Source organism: Orcinus orca, chromosome 1, assembly GCF_937001465.1.
Source record: "Orcinus orca chromosome 1, mOrcOrc1.1, whole genome shotgun sequence".
In the NCBI taxonomy this organism is placed as follows: domain Eukaryota; kingdom Metazoa; phylum Chordata; class Mammalia; order Artiodactyla; family Delphinidae; genus Orcinus; species Orcinus orca.
This window is the reverse complement of record NC_064559.1, coordinates 136,527,925-136,548,603: the sequence shown is the minus strand read 5'-3', so window position 1 is coordinate 136,548,603 and position 20,679 is coordinate 136,527,925. Positions and strand designations below refer to the sequence as shown.

The following is a 20,679-nucleotide window of genomic DNA, read 5'->3' as shown; positions in this document are numbered from 1 at the left end:
AAGTAATTCTAATTTAAAATCAAGCATCAACCATGTTTTTTATCTTTGAAAATTCAGTCTTTTGAAAAAATTGAACAGGTACCATTATATGAAATTCCGTAGCTGGATTTTTTTTTTAAGTAGAAGACCATTTTATCAGTTCTTAATACTTGTTTGTGTGTTCTTTAGTGTGCAGAAGTAACTTGTTTTACTGTGTTCATTGGTATAATGTGTTCTTTGTCTCTTACCTATGCACTTAAGCAACTAAGCTCAGCACGCCTTGAAGGAGATAACATTATGGTAAATTTCTCTTACATGCTCAACTTCCTGCATGTAAAATGGCTGAAGGTTTGTTGGCCTACCGTGTTTTCTACATCTTGAATAAAGTGCCTTCTCTTGCTATTATCTACATATAAAGTTTAAAGTAGTTGAAGCCATGCATTCATTAGTCTAACAAAAAATACAGAGAATACTAGCTGAAGAAATATTGGAACTTGAAGAAAAGAAATTGTGTTCTAATTGCCAAATTTAGCTGTGCCAAATTAGAGTCTGAATATATACACAAATACATAAATATTTACATGTATTTATACTACACATAAATATATAGTGCCTTTTATACATAATAAAAGATGTTAATTTAGCTGGCACTTCATATTTTCACTGTTGGCAAAAAAAATTAACAAAGTTTACTTAACTTAAAGAAATGTATAAGATGTACAGATTTACTTTGCTTCACAGTACCTTCAGTGTTTACCTTAATTTTCACCCAAATTCAGCATAGAATTAATTTCTTCTGCAATTCCAGGCCAAGACAAACCCCAGTAGTTTAGGTATTTCTGTAGTGTGGAAGCCTGTCCAGTGTTAATTCACTTAGGAGAGTTGCAGAATAGTGATAGCTTTGAATTGGGAATGAGAATTATTCTGTAATATCCTTTGTATATTATTGAGCTTGATTTGAGGAAATTTTTGAGATGTTAAGTGTTTTTAATTTTTTAACAAGATAGAAATCTGAACATAGTCCCAAAATTCATAAATGTTAGCCAATAAAGATTTATAGATACAGTGTTTGGTATAATACTCCTGGGTGTATTACTGCCATAGAAGTAGCATAGACTCTGCCGTATAAGTAATAAATAATTGACAGTTTTTATTTGTTAAATCAATTGACTACTTTTATTTCATTAGCACTGAACTAAAAGGAGGGGAAAAAACATGTAATAGAAAAGATTATTGTACAGAATATGTAAAATGCATTTGTTTTTTTAAACTACTATAATTATTGAAGCCCTGGCTAAATTAGAGCTTTCCTTAGATAGCAAGAGAATGCATTCATTTATTTCCATTGTCCTATCTGTATGTAGGTAAATGAGAACTGTGAAACTGTTTCAGTCATTGGTAATTTAGCATATAAATCATATATTTTTTTTAATCTTAGGTAAAAATACCCTAAACAGTTAGCAAGACTTTGTTTCATTTATTAGGCATTTATTTTACTAGTTAGGTCATCTACTTATAGTACGATGTATTTAACTCTGGTAATTTTAAGTTCATTATATCTCAAGTTTATTGTGCCCCCCACCATGGCTAAATCAACATTTAGTGTCCATTTATCCTTGCTTTATTATAACTTACTAAAATTGCAGAATTTTGGACCTAAATGAGAAATTAGAAATCATATACTCTAAACCTCTCATTTTTCTGATGAGAATACAAGAACTGAGGCATTAAATATTCCCAGTTTTGGAAAACTGTTATTAAGTTATAGAATTAGTATAAGATTCAAAAATCAATAGTATTGATACATATGAAGGCATACTTTCACAGTATATTAAGCTCTACTGATTTAATTATTACTGTGTTTAATCTGTTAATGTGATTCTGGAAAAAGAGAGTATGCCATGTAAATTAAAATATTTACATTTTTCTATAGTAAGTTGTAGAAAATGTTAAATTCCAACTTTCATGCTCTATATTTTTCTCTAATTTTTAATGCTGGCTAGATTTGGGCAGAGGAAGTGACAAAAGTAAGTAAATCATTAAACTACAGAATTATGAAACAAGAATTTAATTGTCATTTATTCAGTAAATCTTTATTGGACAACAACCATGGGGCCAATCACAGTCTTTGTTACTGTATCTTATAAAATCTGAAAATTATTATGGAAAGCTCAGATCTGTTTGGCTAGTAGTAGTTCCACAGAGTAATAGAACAATGCTGCAGAGATGTGGTTTGCACACACTCTAATAAATACTAGATAGCTGTTATACTAAGTGGTAATCCTTACAACGCCTTGTCAGAAGACAGTTTTTAAATAATACTTGGTTTATTCATATGATAATTATATAAAATATAGTTAACACAATGTCCTGTATCTTCAGAGAAGTGAATATATATCATGTCACACAAATGAATTTTCAAGGTAACTGAAGCTTGTTCTCTACAGCACTAAAGCTAATATTTCTGTCATTTTAGTTGAAAATATTTGTAAAAAATTAAATACCGGATAGCATATATTTAACTTCATTACAGTTAGTCATTATTATGAATATCCGTTATTGTACTGTGCAACCGTTGGATCCTTTGTTTTTGAAGTATGTTGTCTCCTCCCTCAGTGTCAGACTGTCACTTTGAGAAGCTGTCCATATTACTGCTACTGCCAGTCTCTCTGCCTGTGCTACCATTTCTAATCTGTTCTTGGCTGGGAGAATACCTAAAGCAAGGAATAAGGAATAAAATTATGACTTTAGTGCAGATTTGTTTCAAGTGCTATTTGAGGTCTTCAGAAGCATTTTTAATTTACTTCTCATGTTCAGAATCTGACCGTGAGTTGAGGACAGTGCTGGGGATTGAGGGCAGGTATTAATTGGGCCCCTGAATATTAAGTAGTTTTACAAACTTCAACTTCTTATTTTCTGACTTTGTAGGATTGCTAACTATACAGTCTTGTTTCATGAATAGGTTGTGGAGCATAACTTGGAAATCCAATGTGAAATTCTTGACTTATGCTCTCACCCCTCTTTGTGGAATCCATTCATCAACTTAGTTATGGTTACACCCTGGCCTCTGATTTCTTCCTGAATGTCTAGCGTGAAAAGGGGGCAGAGTAACGTAGAAGAGAAAATAGGTTGATCAAGAAAGCCAGGGTCTCTTCCACTTTGGTTAGCATACAGGTACACCAAAAAATTTCTGATTTGATTCTTCAGTTTCTACAAATTTTGGAAATAGTTGATGTAATGGCAAGAAACTCATGAAACATTATGTTTGTATATGTGAAAAAAGCTTAAAATATATCAAAATGGATTTCTGGATATATTTTTCCTCTATTCTCACTTCTGTCATTTTTATAATTTAAAAATGTATAATTTAAAAACTGCAGGGCTTCCCTGGTGGTGCAGTGGTTGAGAGTCCGCCTGCCGATGCAGGGGACACGGGTTCGTGCCCTGGTCCGGGAAGATCCCACATGCCGCAGAGCGGCTAGGCCTGTGAGCCATGGCCGCTGAGCCTGTGCGTCCGGAGCCTGTGCTCTGCAACAGGAGAGGGCACAACAGTGAGAGGCCCGCGTACCACAAAAAAATAAATAAATAAATAATAAAAATAAATAAAAACTGCATATTCCTGGAATATTTTAAGATTTAAGCCCCTAGAAAAAGTAGGTAACACTGACCAAGATTGTCATAGCAAATGCCTCAGAAGCTTGGCCAAAATTTCTGGCTTAAAATAAGTTGCCCAGTCCTGATAAAACAAAGCAACACATTCTTGCCCTTTTTCCAGCTTACATCCTAAAAGAACTCTTCTTGCTTCTCTAACCCAAGCTATGTTCTAGATCAGTTAGCCCAGTAACAGTAGTTCTAAGCAGTAGAAGATCTTTTGCCTAGAACTCTGTCTTAATTGTAAAATTAAGTTGGGGAATGAGATCTTCTGGAGGACAGAATAAAAACTCTTTAAATTCATTGTCTTTCTTTAAACCCTTTTTGTCTTTCTAAAATGGATTATTTTCTTCCTAAGCAAATTAATTATGCTGAACCTAATTTCAGTTACCTCAGCCTCTCAGGTTAATTATTATGATCAGTTAAAAGTGTCAGAAGTAGAGGTGGTTTGGGACATTAGACTGTTTGTGGCCATCCCAAACATACACAGAAACTTGTTCAAGAAACAAGATTTGTTTCCTTCCTGTTATTTACCTTTTCTAAATATAAAGTCTAGATTGTACAAAAGAATGACTTCCTAGGCTTTGTATTATGGTGCTTTCTTCACAGTTAAATAATTAAATTTTGCTCAAACATAGAAGACTGATCCTTTGTCCTTAATGAGATCATTTTATATTTTTATTCAGTGTTTTTATTTTTTTATAAATTTATTTTTTAACATCTTTATTGGAGTATAATTGCTTTACAATGGTATGTTAGTTTCTGCTTTATAACAAAGTGAATCAACTGTACATATACATATATCACCATATGTCCTCCATCTTGCATCTCCCTCCTACCCTCCCTATCCCACCCCTCTAGGTGGTCACAAAGCCCCAAGCTGATTTCCCTGTGCTATGCAGCTGCTTCCCACTAGCTATCTATGTTACATTTGGTAGTGTATATATATCCATGCCACTCTGTCACTTTGTCCCAGCTCACCCTTCCCCATCCCTGTATCCTCAAGTCCATTCTCTACGTCTGCATCTTTATTCCCGTCCTGACCCTAGCTTCTTCAGAACCTTCTTTTTTTTTTTTTTTTAGATTCCATATATATGTGTTAGCATACAGTATTTTTCTCTTTCTGACTTACTTCACTCTGTAGGACAGTCTCTAGGTCCATCCACCTCACTACAAATAACTCAATTTCGTTTCTTTTTATGGCTGAGTAATATTCCATTGTATATATGTGCCACATCTTTATCCATTCATCTGTTGAAGGACATTTAGGTTGATTCCATGTCCTGGATATTGTAAATAGTGCTGCAGTGAACATTGTAGTACATGTCCCTTTTTGAATTATGGGTATATGCCCATGCTGGGTCACATGGTAGTTCTATTTTTAGTTTTTTAAGGAACCTCCATAGTGTTCTCCATAGTGGCTGTATCAATTTAGATTCCCACCAACAGTGCAAGAGGGGAGGGTTCCCTTTTCTCCACACCCTCTCCAGCATTTATTGTTTGTAGATTTTTTGATGATTCAAAGTCATGTACCACAGTGTTCATTGCAGCTCTATTTACAATAGCAAGGACATGGAAGCAAATTTATTTATTTATTTATTTATTTTTTATTTTGGGCTGTGTTGTGTCTTTGTTGCTGCGCACGGGCTTTCTCTAGTTGCAGCGAGCTGGGGCTACTCTTCATTGCGTTGCACGGGCTTCTCATTGCGGTGGCTTCTCGTTGCAGAGCACGGGCTCTAGACGCGTGGGCTTCAGTAGTTGTGGCACGAGGGCTCAGTAGTTGTGGCTCACGAGCTCTAGGCTCAGGCTCAGTAGTTGTGGTGCACGGGCTAGTTGCTATTCAGTGTTTTTAGCTTAAAAACATTTTTTCTATTTCAGTCTCAAGCTTCCTAGTCACTTTTAATCTGCTACCTAGCTTGCTTACTTACACCTTGTACAGAAATATTGCCATTTAGTAGACTTTCCTGCCATTTCTGCTAAAGGCTGTTAAATCAAATTGTACTTTCACAATCAAACCTATATGGAATTAGCCTCATTTGTTTCCAAATGCGTTTATTTTTGGTTTGCTGTGGTTACTTCTATCAATCAGAACCTTTCAACCAAGCAGAACAGTAAATAGTGCAAATGTAACACTGGATTGGTTTTCCTTAATACTTTTTTAGGAAGAACATTGATTGTTTTATTCCCCTGTAACTTTTTTCTGCTGCATACTAGCTTCCAGATGAAGCTTATTACTTAAGCCCTGTTATCAAAACACCATGTATTCTTATTTTGATCAAGTAAATTTAATTTTAACTCTTGACTTATTGAATAATTCAAGCTTATTTCCATAAATCCAGTCTAGTGGTCAAGCCTTAGTCCTCTCTGCCATATCTTTTGCCAATGGTATGAGAATGATTATAGCAACTGATTATCTCTTTTGCTGCTACCTCATTGTTGACTATTTCACTGGGTTAGCTATTGCCACCAAAGGGTGAAGGAGAGGGAGATGGGGTGTGAAAGGAAAAAGTTCACACCTTGTTTATATACTTACTACAGTCTTGGAAATACTGTAATTATTTGGATGGCAGGGGAGCAATTTATCCTGGAGAGGTAGTGGGAAATATCATTATAGTGATATTATCACCAATAGTAATTCCCAGTGGGGGATAAGCTAACTATTTTGAGTGACCTGTGAGATTTTATTTTTTCCTCCTCACTACCAAGCAACTCTGACTAAAGGTTTGTGAGGATGTTTTTTTGCCAGTACTTAACTATTTTTAGATTTTTTTTTTTCGGTGAACTGTTTTTTTCCAGCACTAAACCTATATCAGATAGTTGAAGCTAGTAGTGGTGTGCTATTATGCACATGTCTTTCTAGCTCTGAGGTCAGTAACTTCACCTTGGTAGCTTGAAATCAGCTGTGGTAGGAGTATTTATACCATTGAAACTCAGCACATTGGAGCTTTTTTTCCCCCCCTGGAGAGCCAGTTTACCAGCACACCATTGATTAAAGGTCACCCATAACTTGCAGAAAAACCCTAGCATATCTTATAGGTAATATTTGTGCTTAAGACATATTCTATGCAAAGTTTGGAAAGAAAACTAAAAAAGACATTTATGTAGGATAAAGAATCCTTTGAGGGAACCTAAGAGCTACGTCCCTAGAAACAAGTGTATGCTTGATAACTAAACCCATGAGGTTAAAGTCCTAGCTTCACTCTGAAGTTTTTTCATTTGAGATTGAAGCATATATAACTTCAAAGTAAAGTAGCTACAGTAATAATTGAGAATTTTTTGAAATAATTTATACAAGTAAACTGGTAATCTTAAGGTTTCATAAAATGTTACAAATTAGCAAAATTGATACTAGAAAATGTATGAAAATAGATTGACAGTCCCATAGTAGTTTTCCTAGGCTTTTATGTTTATGTCATTAAGCTTTGGCTTTAATAGATTCTTTTGAGTTAAGTACCAGTAAGGAGTCAGTTCTGTCTAGATTAAGTAACATAGAAAAGCTAAGTTCTGGAAACCAGGGACCACTTTAGATACAAAGCAGAATCAGGGAATTGCCAGATTATCATTTGGGGTTTGTTTGGCGGATTTTTTTTTAACATCTTTATCGGAGTATAATTGCTTTACAGTGGTGTGTTAATTTCTGCTTTATAACAAAGTGAGTCAGCTATACATATACATATATCCCCATATCTCCTCCCTCTTGCGTCTCCCTCCCACCCTCCCTATCCCACCCCTTTAGGTGGTCACAAAGCACTGAGCTGATCTCCCTGTGCTATGTGGCTGCTTCTGTTTGGGGGATTTTCTAACTGTCTAAATGAATGTACATAAAATGGACTAAGTCCTCTAATGAGATTCTAAAACTGTGTTCCAATTTAAGTCTGAACAGGAATTAAGAATAACTCAAAGTGAATTTGATCGTCAAGCAGAGATTACCAGACTTCTGCTAGAGGGAATCAGCAGTACACATGTGAGTGTTCATTCATTGGAAATTCATTTGGAACAAAAGACTTTGATAGTCTTAGGGAAATTCTTGGAGGAAAAACTGAACTTCCTTTTCAGTCATTTATCAAGATATTTAAATTGTAGCACTTTTCAAGATACATGAAGAAATATTTTAAATTTTTGTTTACACCTCATCACCTGATGAGGTAGTTCTCCCACCATCGTCAAGTCCATTTGATGTTTTTTGTTTTTTGTTTTTCTTTGGCTAAACAGTTTGTTGTTGTAAATTGTAGTAAAATGATAGATACTGATGATTTACCCCGAGTACAGTGTCGTGCTCTGTCTTCCCTTAGCGTGTGCCACTTTAAGTAGATTATAGAGCTAAGAAGTGACTGTAACTTTCCTTTACAGGCCCATCACCTCCGCTGTCTGAATGACTTTGTAGAAGCCCAGATGACTTACTACGCACAATGTTACCAGTACATGTTAGACCTCCAAAAGCAACTGGGAAGGTGGCAATTTCCTTTTCATACATGAAACTCCTGATAAGAGAAGAAATTCAGATTTTTTCATATGAACTAATAATAGAGGTGAAAAATAGAAGAATTAAAGGCTTTTATTAGATTACTTAGAATCAGATTTTTTTTTTTTTAAGGAAAGTGATTATCACACTTCTGTGGTAACAAAGACATTTTGGGCTCTTCTGGCACAGAAAAATGTTAACAGGGGTGAGACGATAATTTAAGTGAATACCTTTTTAGTGCTTTTTAGATAATTTAAGTGAATACCTTTTTAGAACTTCAAAAAGCATTTGAAGTTCACTTTTCTCTTGAATACCTTTGCAGGTGGTTGAGGAAGATATAGTTATATTGACACTTAGTTGCCCTTAGAGGTAAACTAATTTGTACTTATTCATTACTTGTTCACTGTTAAAAAGATTTTAGAATATTCTGTAAGACCTCAAGCCCATTGATGTTATTATTTTGAGTGTGGTAATATACTTTACAGCACATATGTAAAGCAACACAGCTCAATCATTCGTTCTCAAATACTTATTGAACACCTGTCGTATCCAAGCACTGTTCTATACTCTGGGATTATATCAGCGAACAGAACAGGCAAAATTGCTTACCTTTATGGAGTTAACGTTGTAAGGTGACACTGAAAATAAAAGATGTACAGGACAAGCATGGTCTCTGCTCTCACAACGAACACTTAAAGCCTAGGTAGAAGTACAGGCCATAGGTGGACAGGCCATGTGATAAGTGGAAAGAGGAGTTCAGATTACTGTAAGGGACATCTAACTGTGACTCAAGTGAGTCTAGCAAAGATTCACAGATGAAATTATTTTAGTAGGAATAATCTAGAACAAGAAAGGGGCAGGGACAAATATTCCAGGCAGAGGAGGAATATGTATATGAAAGGGCCAGAGGAAAAAGAGTGTGGCAAGTTCAGGAAACTGACAATAGTTCATTCTGGTTGGATCATAGTGTTCAAATTTAAAATGGGATAGTAGATGTGGCTAGAATAATGAAGCCAGGTCATGTCATGAATGCCCTTTAAAATAAGTAATGATAAAGAGTTTGGAATTTACATAGTGAGGAACCATTAAAGCAGGGGAGTGATGTATAATATTTGAAGGAGGAATATCAAGAGAAGTTATTTCAAGGAATAAGGAGAAAAAAAAAACCCCATCACTTTGGTCTTCCTTTCTGCATATTAATCCTTCAAAACTAGACCTAGAACAAAATTAGGCACATCCACAAAACCAATTTTAGATCTTAAAAATGAGTTGTCGTCTAATACCACTGGTTATTCTAATAGGATTTACAGAAGTATTTACACTTTTATATATTTGAAGTTTTGTTACTGGTATTAATATCTGAAATCAGAATACTACTCTATCCCCACATCATTACAAGTATTTTAAGCCCAGGAAGCCTTAGTACTTCCTGTTCACTTTGTCCTGATACTCTCACAGTGCAGCAGAGGGGTTGCTGTTGAAACCATTCATTCTTGAATTCTGCTTAAGGCCATACACATGCTTTGGAACTCAGCCATTCACACAAAATCTAGTCATTAATGTGCTGAGGTAGGTATTATTATTATCCACATACAGATAAGGAAACAGAAGAGCTAGTTATAAGATTAGTAAATGTGTTTTATTTTTAAATAATTGGAAAGTTTAACATATTGAGCTACAGTGGCAGGAGGTCTAGAGTTTTTTAAAGTTATTAGTAAAAGTTCTTAGAAGTTGAAGATGGCCTTTCAGGGTTTTTTTGTTTGGTTTGGTGTTTTGTTGTTTTTCTTTTTACCATTAATTTCCCAAAGTTGACATAGGTAGACCTCAGTGGCTAAACAAAAGCTAAATTATACTAGTAAATTTGAAAGTAAAGTACATGGTTAAAGACTTTAAAAATCGTGTGTGTGTACACACACATACGTAGGGAGAGAGAACTTATCTTTTTTTTTCCTCTTCAGAAATGTATATATTTAATCACTGCCGAGTTCACTGAGGAAAGGATGCTAGGAAATGTGTCCTTAACTTTAGAGTGAAACTTGAATTAGAAATCATTTCTTTTTATCATTAGAACCCTTTTACCCATCAGAGAAACATTTGCTTTTAATTTTTACAGATGCCCTATTCTAGGCATCAAGGATACAATGTAAACAAAATAGACCATATCCCTGCCTTCATGGATCTTGCATTCTATTTAGGGGTAGAAGGGAGTAGAAAATCAATGTCTATGAATTATACAGTCTATTAGAAGGTGATAAATGCTATGGAGAAAAATACAACAGGGAAGTACCTTGGTTAGAGTAGAGGTTTACAGTAGTCAGGGAAGACAGATTGGAAAGATGTGAGGAAACAAAGCACGCAGGCATCTTAGAGATGCTCCAGAGACAAAGTACAAAAACTCTAAAGCAGGAACATAGCTGTATGTTCAGGCAACAGCAAGGAGAGCTTGGCTGGAGATTAATCAAGGAAACAGGGAGCGAAGATATGTAGGGCTTTGGAAGCCACTTTTTGGACTTTGGGCTGTACTCAGAGATGAGGAAGTCTGGAGGATTTTGAGCTGAGGAGTGACATGATTTGATTTTAACCTTTAAGAAGATCATTCCTGCTGCTCTGTTGAGGATAGATGTTAGAGGTCATGAGTATAAGCTGACAGACCTGTTCGGAGCCTACTGCAATAACTCGGTCAATAATCCAGTCAGGAGGTGACAGTGGCTTGGATCGGGGTGATTGTGATAGATGTGGTAGAAGTGCTCAAACCCTGGGTGTGTTTTAAAGGTAAAGCCAGCAGAGTTTGCTGACAAACTTTCTGTATATGAGGCTTAGAGGTGTCAAGAATTACTGCAAGTGTTTGGCCTGAGCAACTGAAAGAATGGAGTTTTGGTTAATTAAAATGGGGAATGCCCCAGGAGGAGCAGGTTGGGATGGGGAAGGCATGTAAGGTATATCAGGAGCCCAGTTTTAGACATGTTAAGTTTGAGATATGAAACATCTGAGTGGAGATACCCAATTTTAGGGTATACAAGTCTGGAAATTGGGGGTGGGGGTGAATTAGAGGTATAAATTAGAGAGTTGTCAGCAATATCAAGGATATTCAAATCTGTGAGACTAGATGAAATTACCAAGGGAGTTAAGTACAGGTAGAGAAAAACAGAGAACCAAGGGCTGAGCCCTGAAGTACTCCAACAAAGAGTTGAGGAACCAGCTAAGGAGGATGGTAAGGAATGAGCACTGAGGTAAGATGTAAACCAAGTGTGGCCTTGGAATAAGCTGTAAAAAATGAGGGGAGTGGTCCACTGTGACCACTAGATAGGTCAAGTGAAAGAGAACTGCTAGTGAACCATTGGATTTTGAACATTGCTGACCTTGACGGGTAGTTTTAGTGGAACAGTAGGAGCAAAAGCTTGTTTGTTAATGTAAGGGAATGGAAGGAGAGGAGCTGTGACAGTAAGTTTAGATAAGTCTTTCAAGGAGTTCTAGTGTAAAGAGAAACAGAAATGAAGCACTAGCCAGAGGAAAAAGTGGAGTCCAGCACATTTTTGGTTTTTTTTTTTAAGATAGGAGAAATAAGAGCATGATTGTAATCTGATAAGAATGACACAGTAAATGGAGAAAATATAATATTAGAAAGAAAGGGAAGAATTGGTAGTGTGATATCCTTGAGAGGAGATTTTGTACAGGAAAAATTAACCTTAAAAAAATTAATCTTAAGAGCATAGATAGCTCATCTGTAGTAGGAGGAGAGATGACCAAAGCATGGAAGTTTCCTGATTTTTTTCTCCTCTCAGTTAAAAAAGAAAGCAACTTATCAGCTGATTATAAAGGTTAGGGGAGAAATGCTGGAATTTTGAGGATGGATGAAGGGGTATGAAATAGTCATCAGCAGAATGTTGAAAGTGGGTAGACTAGAGAAATGTAGTGTAGTTGCCAGGCAGCATTGTGGACCCACTTTAGGTTCCTACTCATTCATTGAGTGTGAGACTAGACTACATGGTTTTGTAGTTTTTTTACTGTCATAGTACATATATGGATACTGAGTAGATAATTACAGAGATTTTTACCAAACGAGTAGTATGAAGTAAAGGGCAAAGGATATGAAGGCATGTGCAAGGAGGTGATTATAATAATTTACCTTGGACACGAAGGGCGTGTTGGTAGGATGATAGATGGTAGGCCTGTGGAGGACTATAGATCCAGGATAGGCTTGTTGAAATGAGAGTACTAGGGGAAACAAGATGATGGTCAGAGAATGGGATGTTGGAAATTGATTATTGTAAAGGTTATAGTTTTGGGAATTGATATGGTCTAGATGAGGCATTGGGAGTGGGTGGCTGAACTAGGTCAGTCACAGAATCACTGGAAGAGGAGAGCTCACGGGTCTGACAGGCCAAAGTGTTCAAATAATTGTCTACATGGCTATTAGAACCACCGAGAATTAAGATCCACTGTTAGTGAGCCAGGAGCTAAAATCCAGAAATAAAGGGAAAAGAATGAGACGCCTGTAGATGATTGCAACAAGAGATGATAGGTAGTATATAGTTGAATAACATGAAATTCAAAGATTAGGTAGGATTGGTTAGGGAAAGGAGTATAGGAATGGTAATGAGGAACGTGCAACTCCTTCAACATCCACCTCTAGGCTCAATGATAAAGGGAGTGTGGGAGATTAAACTCAAGCATCAGGAGGTGAATGGAAGGGTTAGAGAAGAGGTTAAGGGTACAGGGAAATTTGCTGCTGGCTGACTGATTTCCAGATGGCACAGGAGTCATAAAGAAGAAAACTGTTTTATGAAGGGATTAATTTCACCTACCCTACCAGATGAAGCATTTTATATTTTAACTAATGGATTTATTTAAACTTAAATATGAATTTTCATAGGATGTTTTTCAACCTTAGAAGTGGTTGGATTAGAATGATTATAGGCCAGCCATCTTATGCTGTTTTCCGTTGAGTATTATTGGAGAAACAGTAGGCTTACAATAAATTGAAAATTATCTTTAAACTATTTATAGGCACATTGATCACAGGGATTTCACTAATTCCTAATAAAACTTTTATTTTTCCCCTAAAAAATAGAAGACAAAATGAACTGTGACATTTTCCGTATTCTCCCATTGAGTCTTCACTATGTTAATTATCAGTCATAACATATTATTTGAATGTCCATCTCCTCACTTATCTACATGTCCATAAAGGAATGGCATTGTTTCATGTTTATATCTCAGCTTGTGGTAGTGATGTTGGACATGTAGATACTCAATAAGTACTTGAATGAACAGGAAAATGTGATTGGATCGATTTTATGAAAAAGAGTTCAGTTACTCAAATATTTCTCAAAGAATTAACTTGAGAAAACTTCACTCTTGTAGTAGTATCTAACATTTAAGTAAGTCTTTCATTGGTATTTTTATTTAACAATTCATAAAGGGAGGAAAAGATTAATGGAACATACTTATAGAAGGTTGTTGGAAATATAAACTCATTTTTCTGGAAAAAGAAAACCATTGTGTTTTTTAAAAACTTTTTAAAGTTTATACTTGTAAAGATGGCTTTGAAACAGACTTTCAAAGATTTTATATTTAAAAACAACCTGCATTTTCTCTAGTGTAATTGACCCTAGAGGGGTGAGCTGGATAGTGTACTTTGTCATTAAAATATTAGCATCCTCAAATCTTTAGCCAAAGTGAAGGTTGGTAGAAGGTAAACACTGCCCCCAAGTGGTGGTATACAGGAACTTTGGTCACTTGCAAATAGATAACTGGCCATTTTCTTTTCAACAGTTTTCCATCCGTTTATCATTGTAACAACAACCAGACTTCTGTGGCACCTATACCATCTGCTTCATCAAACGTGATTGGTTCTTCTCCCTTGACTTCAACAAGTGGCCTAGTAATCACCTCTCCTTCCAACCTCACTGACCTTAAGGAGTGCAGTGGCAGCAGGAAGGCCAGGGTTCTGTATGATTATGATGCTGCAAACAGTACTGAATTATCACTTCTGGCAGATGAGGTGAGTAATGTGGGTATAAAAGGAAAACTATATCATAGATTGACTTACCTTCCAGTATAACAAAATGCAAATTCCTCATTACTTATTTGGAAATAGTTTATTATGAATGTTTTCATAGATTACAGCTGGTTATATTAACATTTTATAATTTTTTAACTACTATTTTTTAACAAAATAGAACATCACAGAAATATTTAAAGCTTTTAACTGCTAAATCACTAGATTTCTAAAACTGTCTCTAATAAAATCCTTTATCTTTCACCAAATTGATAATAATGTTTAAATTCTTTGATAGTGAATAATTTATACTTTAAACAAATTAAGTCTGATTAGTTTTCTGTGTGTTTATTAACATAGTTAATAACTGGAAATGTTTTATTTTGTAGGTAATCACTGTTTTCAGTGTCGTTGGAATGGATTCAGACTGGCTAATGGGGGAAAGGGGAAACCAGAAGGGCAGGGTGCCAATTACCTACTTAGAACTGCTCAATTAAATACGTGGACTGTGAAAAGGTACACCGTATTTATATACAATTAACTCTTAATAAAGCAGGTTTAAGTATCTTTCATGTTAATGTCTTAAGAGACTGAAAAGAAAATACTGGCCATCAGAAACTGGCCTTTCTGCCAATAAAATTGCATGGTAAATATTTCATTACAGAATTTATGTTAAAGCTTTCATGCCAAGAATGTTTTCTTACAAAATTCTCTTTCTACTGAGGTTTCACTAATAAGTAGCTTCTACTTTTGAGCCCCAACTTAAAGCATAACTGTTTTCTACTGAATTTTTCATTAATGGCAAGCTTTTTCTTTTACATAAAATAAATTTATTGTGAATTGATATGTGACTCATTTATTAGGTATAATTAATAGCCAAAGAATAAAGTTAAAATTTGTTTTTAACTGTTGGTTTAAAAAGAGCTCTAGGATGTAAACCTCTTTTGTAAAAAATATAATGTTTCTGAATGTTTTCATAAACAGAAATGCAGTTATACCATGTTTACCTTGTTTTCCAGCAGACATGGAATGATTACAATATTCTAGTTCAGTGAGTTATTTTGAGGGTTTTTGTTTTACTAAACACTACTGAATGATTTCTTTTAAGAGTAACTAGTCCTTGAGAAATACTACCGTATTTCTCTAGTACATTTGCATTTAAGGTTCTAAAACATCTGGGACAAATTCAGTTCACTAAATAATGTTTTTAAGATTGTTCAATTGGTACTGTTTAATCCATAATCAGAATTGGATCTGTTAAGATACTGCAGTAAAGAGAATTTGTTCTTATTGAACAACAAATCCTTATAAAAATGGATTAGCACAACTGTGTTCATTATAGAGTAAATTGTATGCAAACAGAATACACTTTTGGTTACTTTGAGCCTACAAATAAAATGTTGAAAATTTACTAATGAACTTAGGTTATCTTGATCAGGCTCTCTAGTTATGAAACACATACTAATGAAATGATTAGTGATATACATGGAATCAGAAAATTGCTATTTAGACCACTGCTATGAATCAGCAGATTATTTCCATGTCAGGACTTCTGCTTTCATTTTCATTTATTCATTCTTTCGTCAAACATTTGTTGGGGGCCATGCACTATGCTGATCAACTGGGAATACGACCCTGAACAAGATGCACACAGTTCTTCCCCCTACAGATCTTAAAGACTGGTGGTAGATACAGAAAAATAAGTAAGCAATGGTCATATAACAGAATCGGTGTCATGATAGAAGAAATACAGGGTTAGTATGTTTCAGAGTTTTGGGAGTCACCTAATTCAGATTTTGGGAGTGGGAGATGGTTTGGAGAGGAAGTGTTCTAGGCAGAGGAAGAAGTTGTGACAGTCCTGGAGCTAAGAGAATGTAGCACATTCTTAAAGCTAAAAGCAGTTCAGTCTGGCTTATGCATGAAGTGTAAAGGTGTAGTTAATTTCTTCAGGAAGTGTTAATGTGTCAAAATGATATTTTTCTGGTACTTTAAAAAATGAACACTTAGCACAAAAGGATATTTTTAAATGGTGTTTAAGAGTTCCTAATAAGAGCTTGGTAAACATGTTGGTAATTTAATTTACAGTTCAGATTTTAACAGTAGTTGTTACATTTCTGTGCTGTGAGACAAATTCCTCTGCAGTTTTACAGTTATACAAGATGCTTTGATTCACACTGTGAATTGCCATACTGTTAACCCCCAAAGCTGCTCAAGCTGGTTAGTTAGCTTAGAACCACTTGAGTGAAGCTTTTTCCCCCAGAAATGAAGCTCTGTGGCCAGCCTAGAGTACCATCTATTATGTTACATAAATCAAGATTTAGGCTTTAAAAGATGATACAAAAAAATCAGGTCAACTTTAATAGCAACTATAAATTAGGTTTATGAGAAGTAGAGTAGTAAAACGGAAAGAGTATGGGTACTGGAGTGAAATTGTCCTGGATTCAAATCCAGTCTTCCTCACATACTGTGCTCTTTGAGCTTCGACTTAGATGTCATATAAACTGCCATTTCCTTGTTAGCAAAATGGGGATAACAATTATGCCACTTTAAGGTTATTGTGAGGATTTTATAGCAAAAAATAGTGTTAAAAGCAGTTATAAAATAACTATAAAATCTGTAACTATAGATTTCTGACTATCTTGTATGTTAGATAATTTTTAGGGAAAGGCTTGGCACAGCAGAAACATGCTGTGAATATGTTTCCCCTTGTTAGCCCCTGTAGCTTCCTGACCTATCCAGACGGTTGGCCTTGTTTATGACTATGTACCAGACAGACATCTTCTGTTGCAATGCTCTGTTCTACTCCTTATCAATTCTATCCTCCACCCTCTTTAAATGAGACCCAGATCTAGGTTTAACCTCACCATAGTCAGTGTACATTTTTATCAGAACCTTCTGCTTTCCATCAAATGAATGTTGATTATAGTAACCCAATAATGTACAGTAGCCTTCAGTAATGTGAGGGTTCAAAGGTTATTTTGTGCCTTTGTCCACCACAAATTTGCCACAATATGTGGGCTCATTCTTATGTTTATTGTTTTTTATTTTAATGGGGTTTTGTTTGATTGGTTGTTCGGGGAGTTTTGGGTTTGTTTTATTTCGGTTTGGGCTTATTTTATAAAGTCACAGGTTTAATTTTTACTCAGGTAAAGGCCCATAGGTTCTTAGGCATGGAAGAAGAGCTTTGGAAGCCTATTAATTCATGGTGCAATTCAGAATTATCTAAATAATCTCTGTGCCCCTGAGCTTAATCTAAAGGGATAGTAATGTGAAGGATGCATTTATGAATGAAATAGTAAACTTGGAAATAATTGTAGGCTCCTTTTACAAACAGAAAAAAAGTGATTTTATTGTTTCTGTATTTGTCCTGAAGGTAATTAACCTAAAAGATCATTGCATTAAATTGTTTTTTATGGTGCTAATCAGAAAAATTCATATTGTAGGAGACTAGGTCCCAGAAATGGGAATGAGCCTCACTCTGAGTAATGTAAGAAATAAGAAACCTGAGTCCAGGGTCACTAGTGGGTTAGAGTCCATCCTCATAGTCTGCTGTTATCCTCACCAGAACAAAGGAACAGAATGAGAATGGAGGAGCTGGTGTTGGGAGGACATGCAGAAGATAAAGGATCACAGGACAAAAATCAACATCTTTGTCTACCCAGAGAGGCCTGGCTTACTTTCATGCTTTGTTGACAGTATTCCTTAAAAATATCTTCCCTAGCTCCCAAACACCTGAAAGTTTGAAATATGTTGCCCTAGTATGTGGCACTTCAAGTCTGGGTGAGAAGCCATAATAATAGATAGGAGACTTTGCAATTTGACCTACAGCCAGCTTTGCTTCAACCCCTTCTCCAGATGATTAAGTGGCTCTTACCTCATGGTGAGACTCAAATGGGGGTCTGTCTGGTGGTTGTCCACAGCAGAACTGCCCTTTCTCCCACATTATCCTAACGAGAAAGTCAGCTCAGCAGGGCAGTGGTTCTCAGTGTGGGACCCCCAAGACAGGCAATGTCAGCATCACGTAGGAACTTGTTAAAAATGTTAATTCGTATCTCCAAGTACCTTTTTTTTTGTACCTATTTGTTGTCTTCAAGGGGCTATAAAACTAGTCTTAGTTCTTCCATGTAACATTTTTTAAAATATTTCAAGACAAAAACTAAATTCTGATCCTCTTTACTGTGTTCTAGCACTAATCATAATTATATAGTTACTTTTAATAATTTATTTGTTTAGTATGTATCTGTCACTCTAGAGTGTAGGCTCCCTGAGATTGAGACTATTAATTCTTTTGATCACAGTTAAATTCCCAACTCTTAGCAGGAGACCTAGCATATAGTATGTACTCAATATTTGTCAAAGAAAGAAAGAATGCAATTCTTAAGTCTTATCCAAGCTCTACTGAATCAAACTCTGGGGGTAGGGCCCAGCATTCTGTTTTTACAAGCCATTTAGGTGATTGTTACACTCTCAAGTTTGAGACCCACTTCAGTAGAATAAAGAAATCGTGCCTTTTACCTTCAGACGTGCTATCTGACATCGCTTGAAAATTCTCCCTCCCTTCTGTATACCAACAACACTTCTCTCAAGTGTAGAGGAACGTTGCTGGGCTGTATTACAAGTGGGTGTGAAGGTATAAGGTATGCTTAGTGTAAGAAAGGGAAATATTGCTTGGAATGCCAGTACTTGGTTGCTATGGAGGGTTTCTAGGGATGGATCCCTTAGTCTGAAGAAGGGTAAGCACTACTACCACCCACATTTCCACTCAGCACAGTCACAATTTGACATCAAAGCTCCCTGACAAACCATTAAAGTTATATCAGACTAACGTGTACACCCCGGTGCTCAGGTTGCTAACTCCACTCTCCCTACTTCAAAGGAGACTTTTTAAGAATTGTTAATGCTTTTTTTTAATACTACAAGTCATAGATGCATTAAAAAAGGGAAAAAAAGAGTATATAGTTTAAAGATAAAAATCACCTATAATTCCACCATCCAGGGAGAGCTACTGTTACTTAGGTGCATAGACTTCCAGATTCGTCTGTGCTTTTATAGATTGTTTTAAGTGGGATCAAGTTGTACATACTGTTTTGTAACTTTTTCACTTGACAATACCATGACTATCCTGCCATGTCAAAAATGTTTCTATATCTTTTTTAATGGCTGCATGGTATTTCATCTTATGTGCCACATTTTATTAAACTACTGTTTTCAGGTTTCCAATTTTTCGCTAATAAACTGCTTAAAAGAATATTGTGTTGTTAAATCTTTTATGTGTTCTTAATATTTCCTTAAGGTGAATATTTGGAAGTAGAATTGCTAGTGTAGAGTATGCCAGTTTATAAAAGCTTTTGTCGCTGCCACTTTGCCCCTTAGAAAACTTATCGGCTTACACTTTATCGGCAGTATAAGAAAGTATACTATTTCTTTTTGGAGGACTTCCAACTGAATGTTCTTAGAACCTTCAGTTTAAAAATAAAGGGTAAAAGGAAGATAAAAAGACCCTGCAAAATTAAAACCAAGATCAGTCTTAAATTATTCTGACATGACATCATTTACTGTTCTACCTTCTGTTATGTATTTTGTGATACTTTGGGAATGATTGTACTACTGGCTTTCCCCTTGCTTTTATTCAGTCTCCTGGAAGCACTGACTTTTCTGACTTTTGCCGAAATGGTAGGAGAACAATCCTAAACAGACTGGATAATTTTGATGCAGGCTTATTGTTGCATTTAGGGAGCATGGACATCATAGGGAAAGTAGAAACTTTGGAAGGTAGGCAGAACATTGGCTCTCCCACTTTGTTGCCTAGTTTTGTGTCAGTCAACCTCTTTGAGCCTGTTTGCCCATATGCAGAAATGAGAATAGTATAAACTTGTAGGGTTGAAAGAATTAATCATATTATGGGCAAAGTGCCTGGCACCTAGTAGATAATAACTTAATAGAATTTCCACCTAAGTATGTTAGAGCAGTTGCTATTATCTACCTCAGTGGAGTAAATATCACTGCTGTCACCAAATAGAATCTTCCTTGAAAGGTGTCACAATAAATGGACATTGCCTTGTACATCCTACCTACAAAATCTAGTTTTTAAAGGGTGTCTCATTTTCTCCACACAAGTAACCTAACCAGATAAAACTCCCAGACAGGTAGCTAATGGAACATTTCAACTGCTATGCTTTTATGACAGTGTATCAAAATGGTAATCATATTATTCTAAAATGGTAATCATATTATTCTAAAATGGTGAGCTGGACATGTCAGCCATGCCAAACTTCCCCTTCTGACTGAAACCCCACCTTTGACCTACAGCTGATCTTTGTACTTTGGATGGCTTGCCTTCCACCTGTGAGAACCTGACATGGAGGGCTCAGCTCAGTAAAGGTAGTGATAACCAGTTAAGTCTCAATAGCATCCCCAGGATGAGAGAACACACAATTGATTCATTGATAATGAAGTAAATTTATTTAGAGAAGTATCTGAATTGTAAAAGTTGCTCAGCAATATTTCCAAAAGATAGATGTCCCAGAGGTAACATCTCCAGTAATCATAGCAGACAGCTCGCCAGAGACCAACCCATTTTCAAATT

The 20,679-nt window shown here is 35.7% G+C and overlaps 1 protein-coding gene across 3 annotated transcripts in view; it reads left to right on the top strand.

Annotated features, from left to right (window-relative positions):
• SH3GLB1 (SH3 domain containing GRB2 like, endophilin B1) overlaps positions 1 to 19,341 on the top strand; it is a 38,693-nt gene extending 19,352 nt beyond the window's left edge. Inside the window, exons 6-12 of one of the 3 annotated variants that reach the window (XM_049708703.1) lie at positions 241 to 327; positions 1,983 to 2,006; positions 7,505 to 7,594; positions 7,981 to 8,081; positions 13,868 to 14,096; positions 14,483 to 14,609; positions 17,659 to 19,341. In XM_049708703.1, coding sequence (XP_049564660.1) covers positions 241 to 327; positions 1,983 to 2,006; positions 7,505 to 7,594; positions 7,981 to 8,081; positions 13,868 to 14,096; positions 14,483 to 14,590 — 639 coding nt within the window. In that variant the 3' untranslated portion in view covers positions 14,591 to 14,609; positions 17,659 to 19,341. Of the gene's footprint in view, positions 1 to 240; positions 328 to 1,982; positions 2,007 to 7,504; positions 7,595 to 7,980; positions 8,082 to 13,867; positions 14,097 to 14,482; positions 14,938 to 17,658 lie in introns of those variants that run through there. The other 2 variants (XM_049708740.1, XM_004262988.4) reach the window with 2 other exon arrangements.
• Positions 19,342 to 20,679: the final 1,338 nt, after the last annotated feature.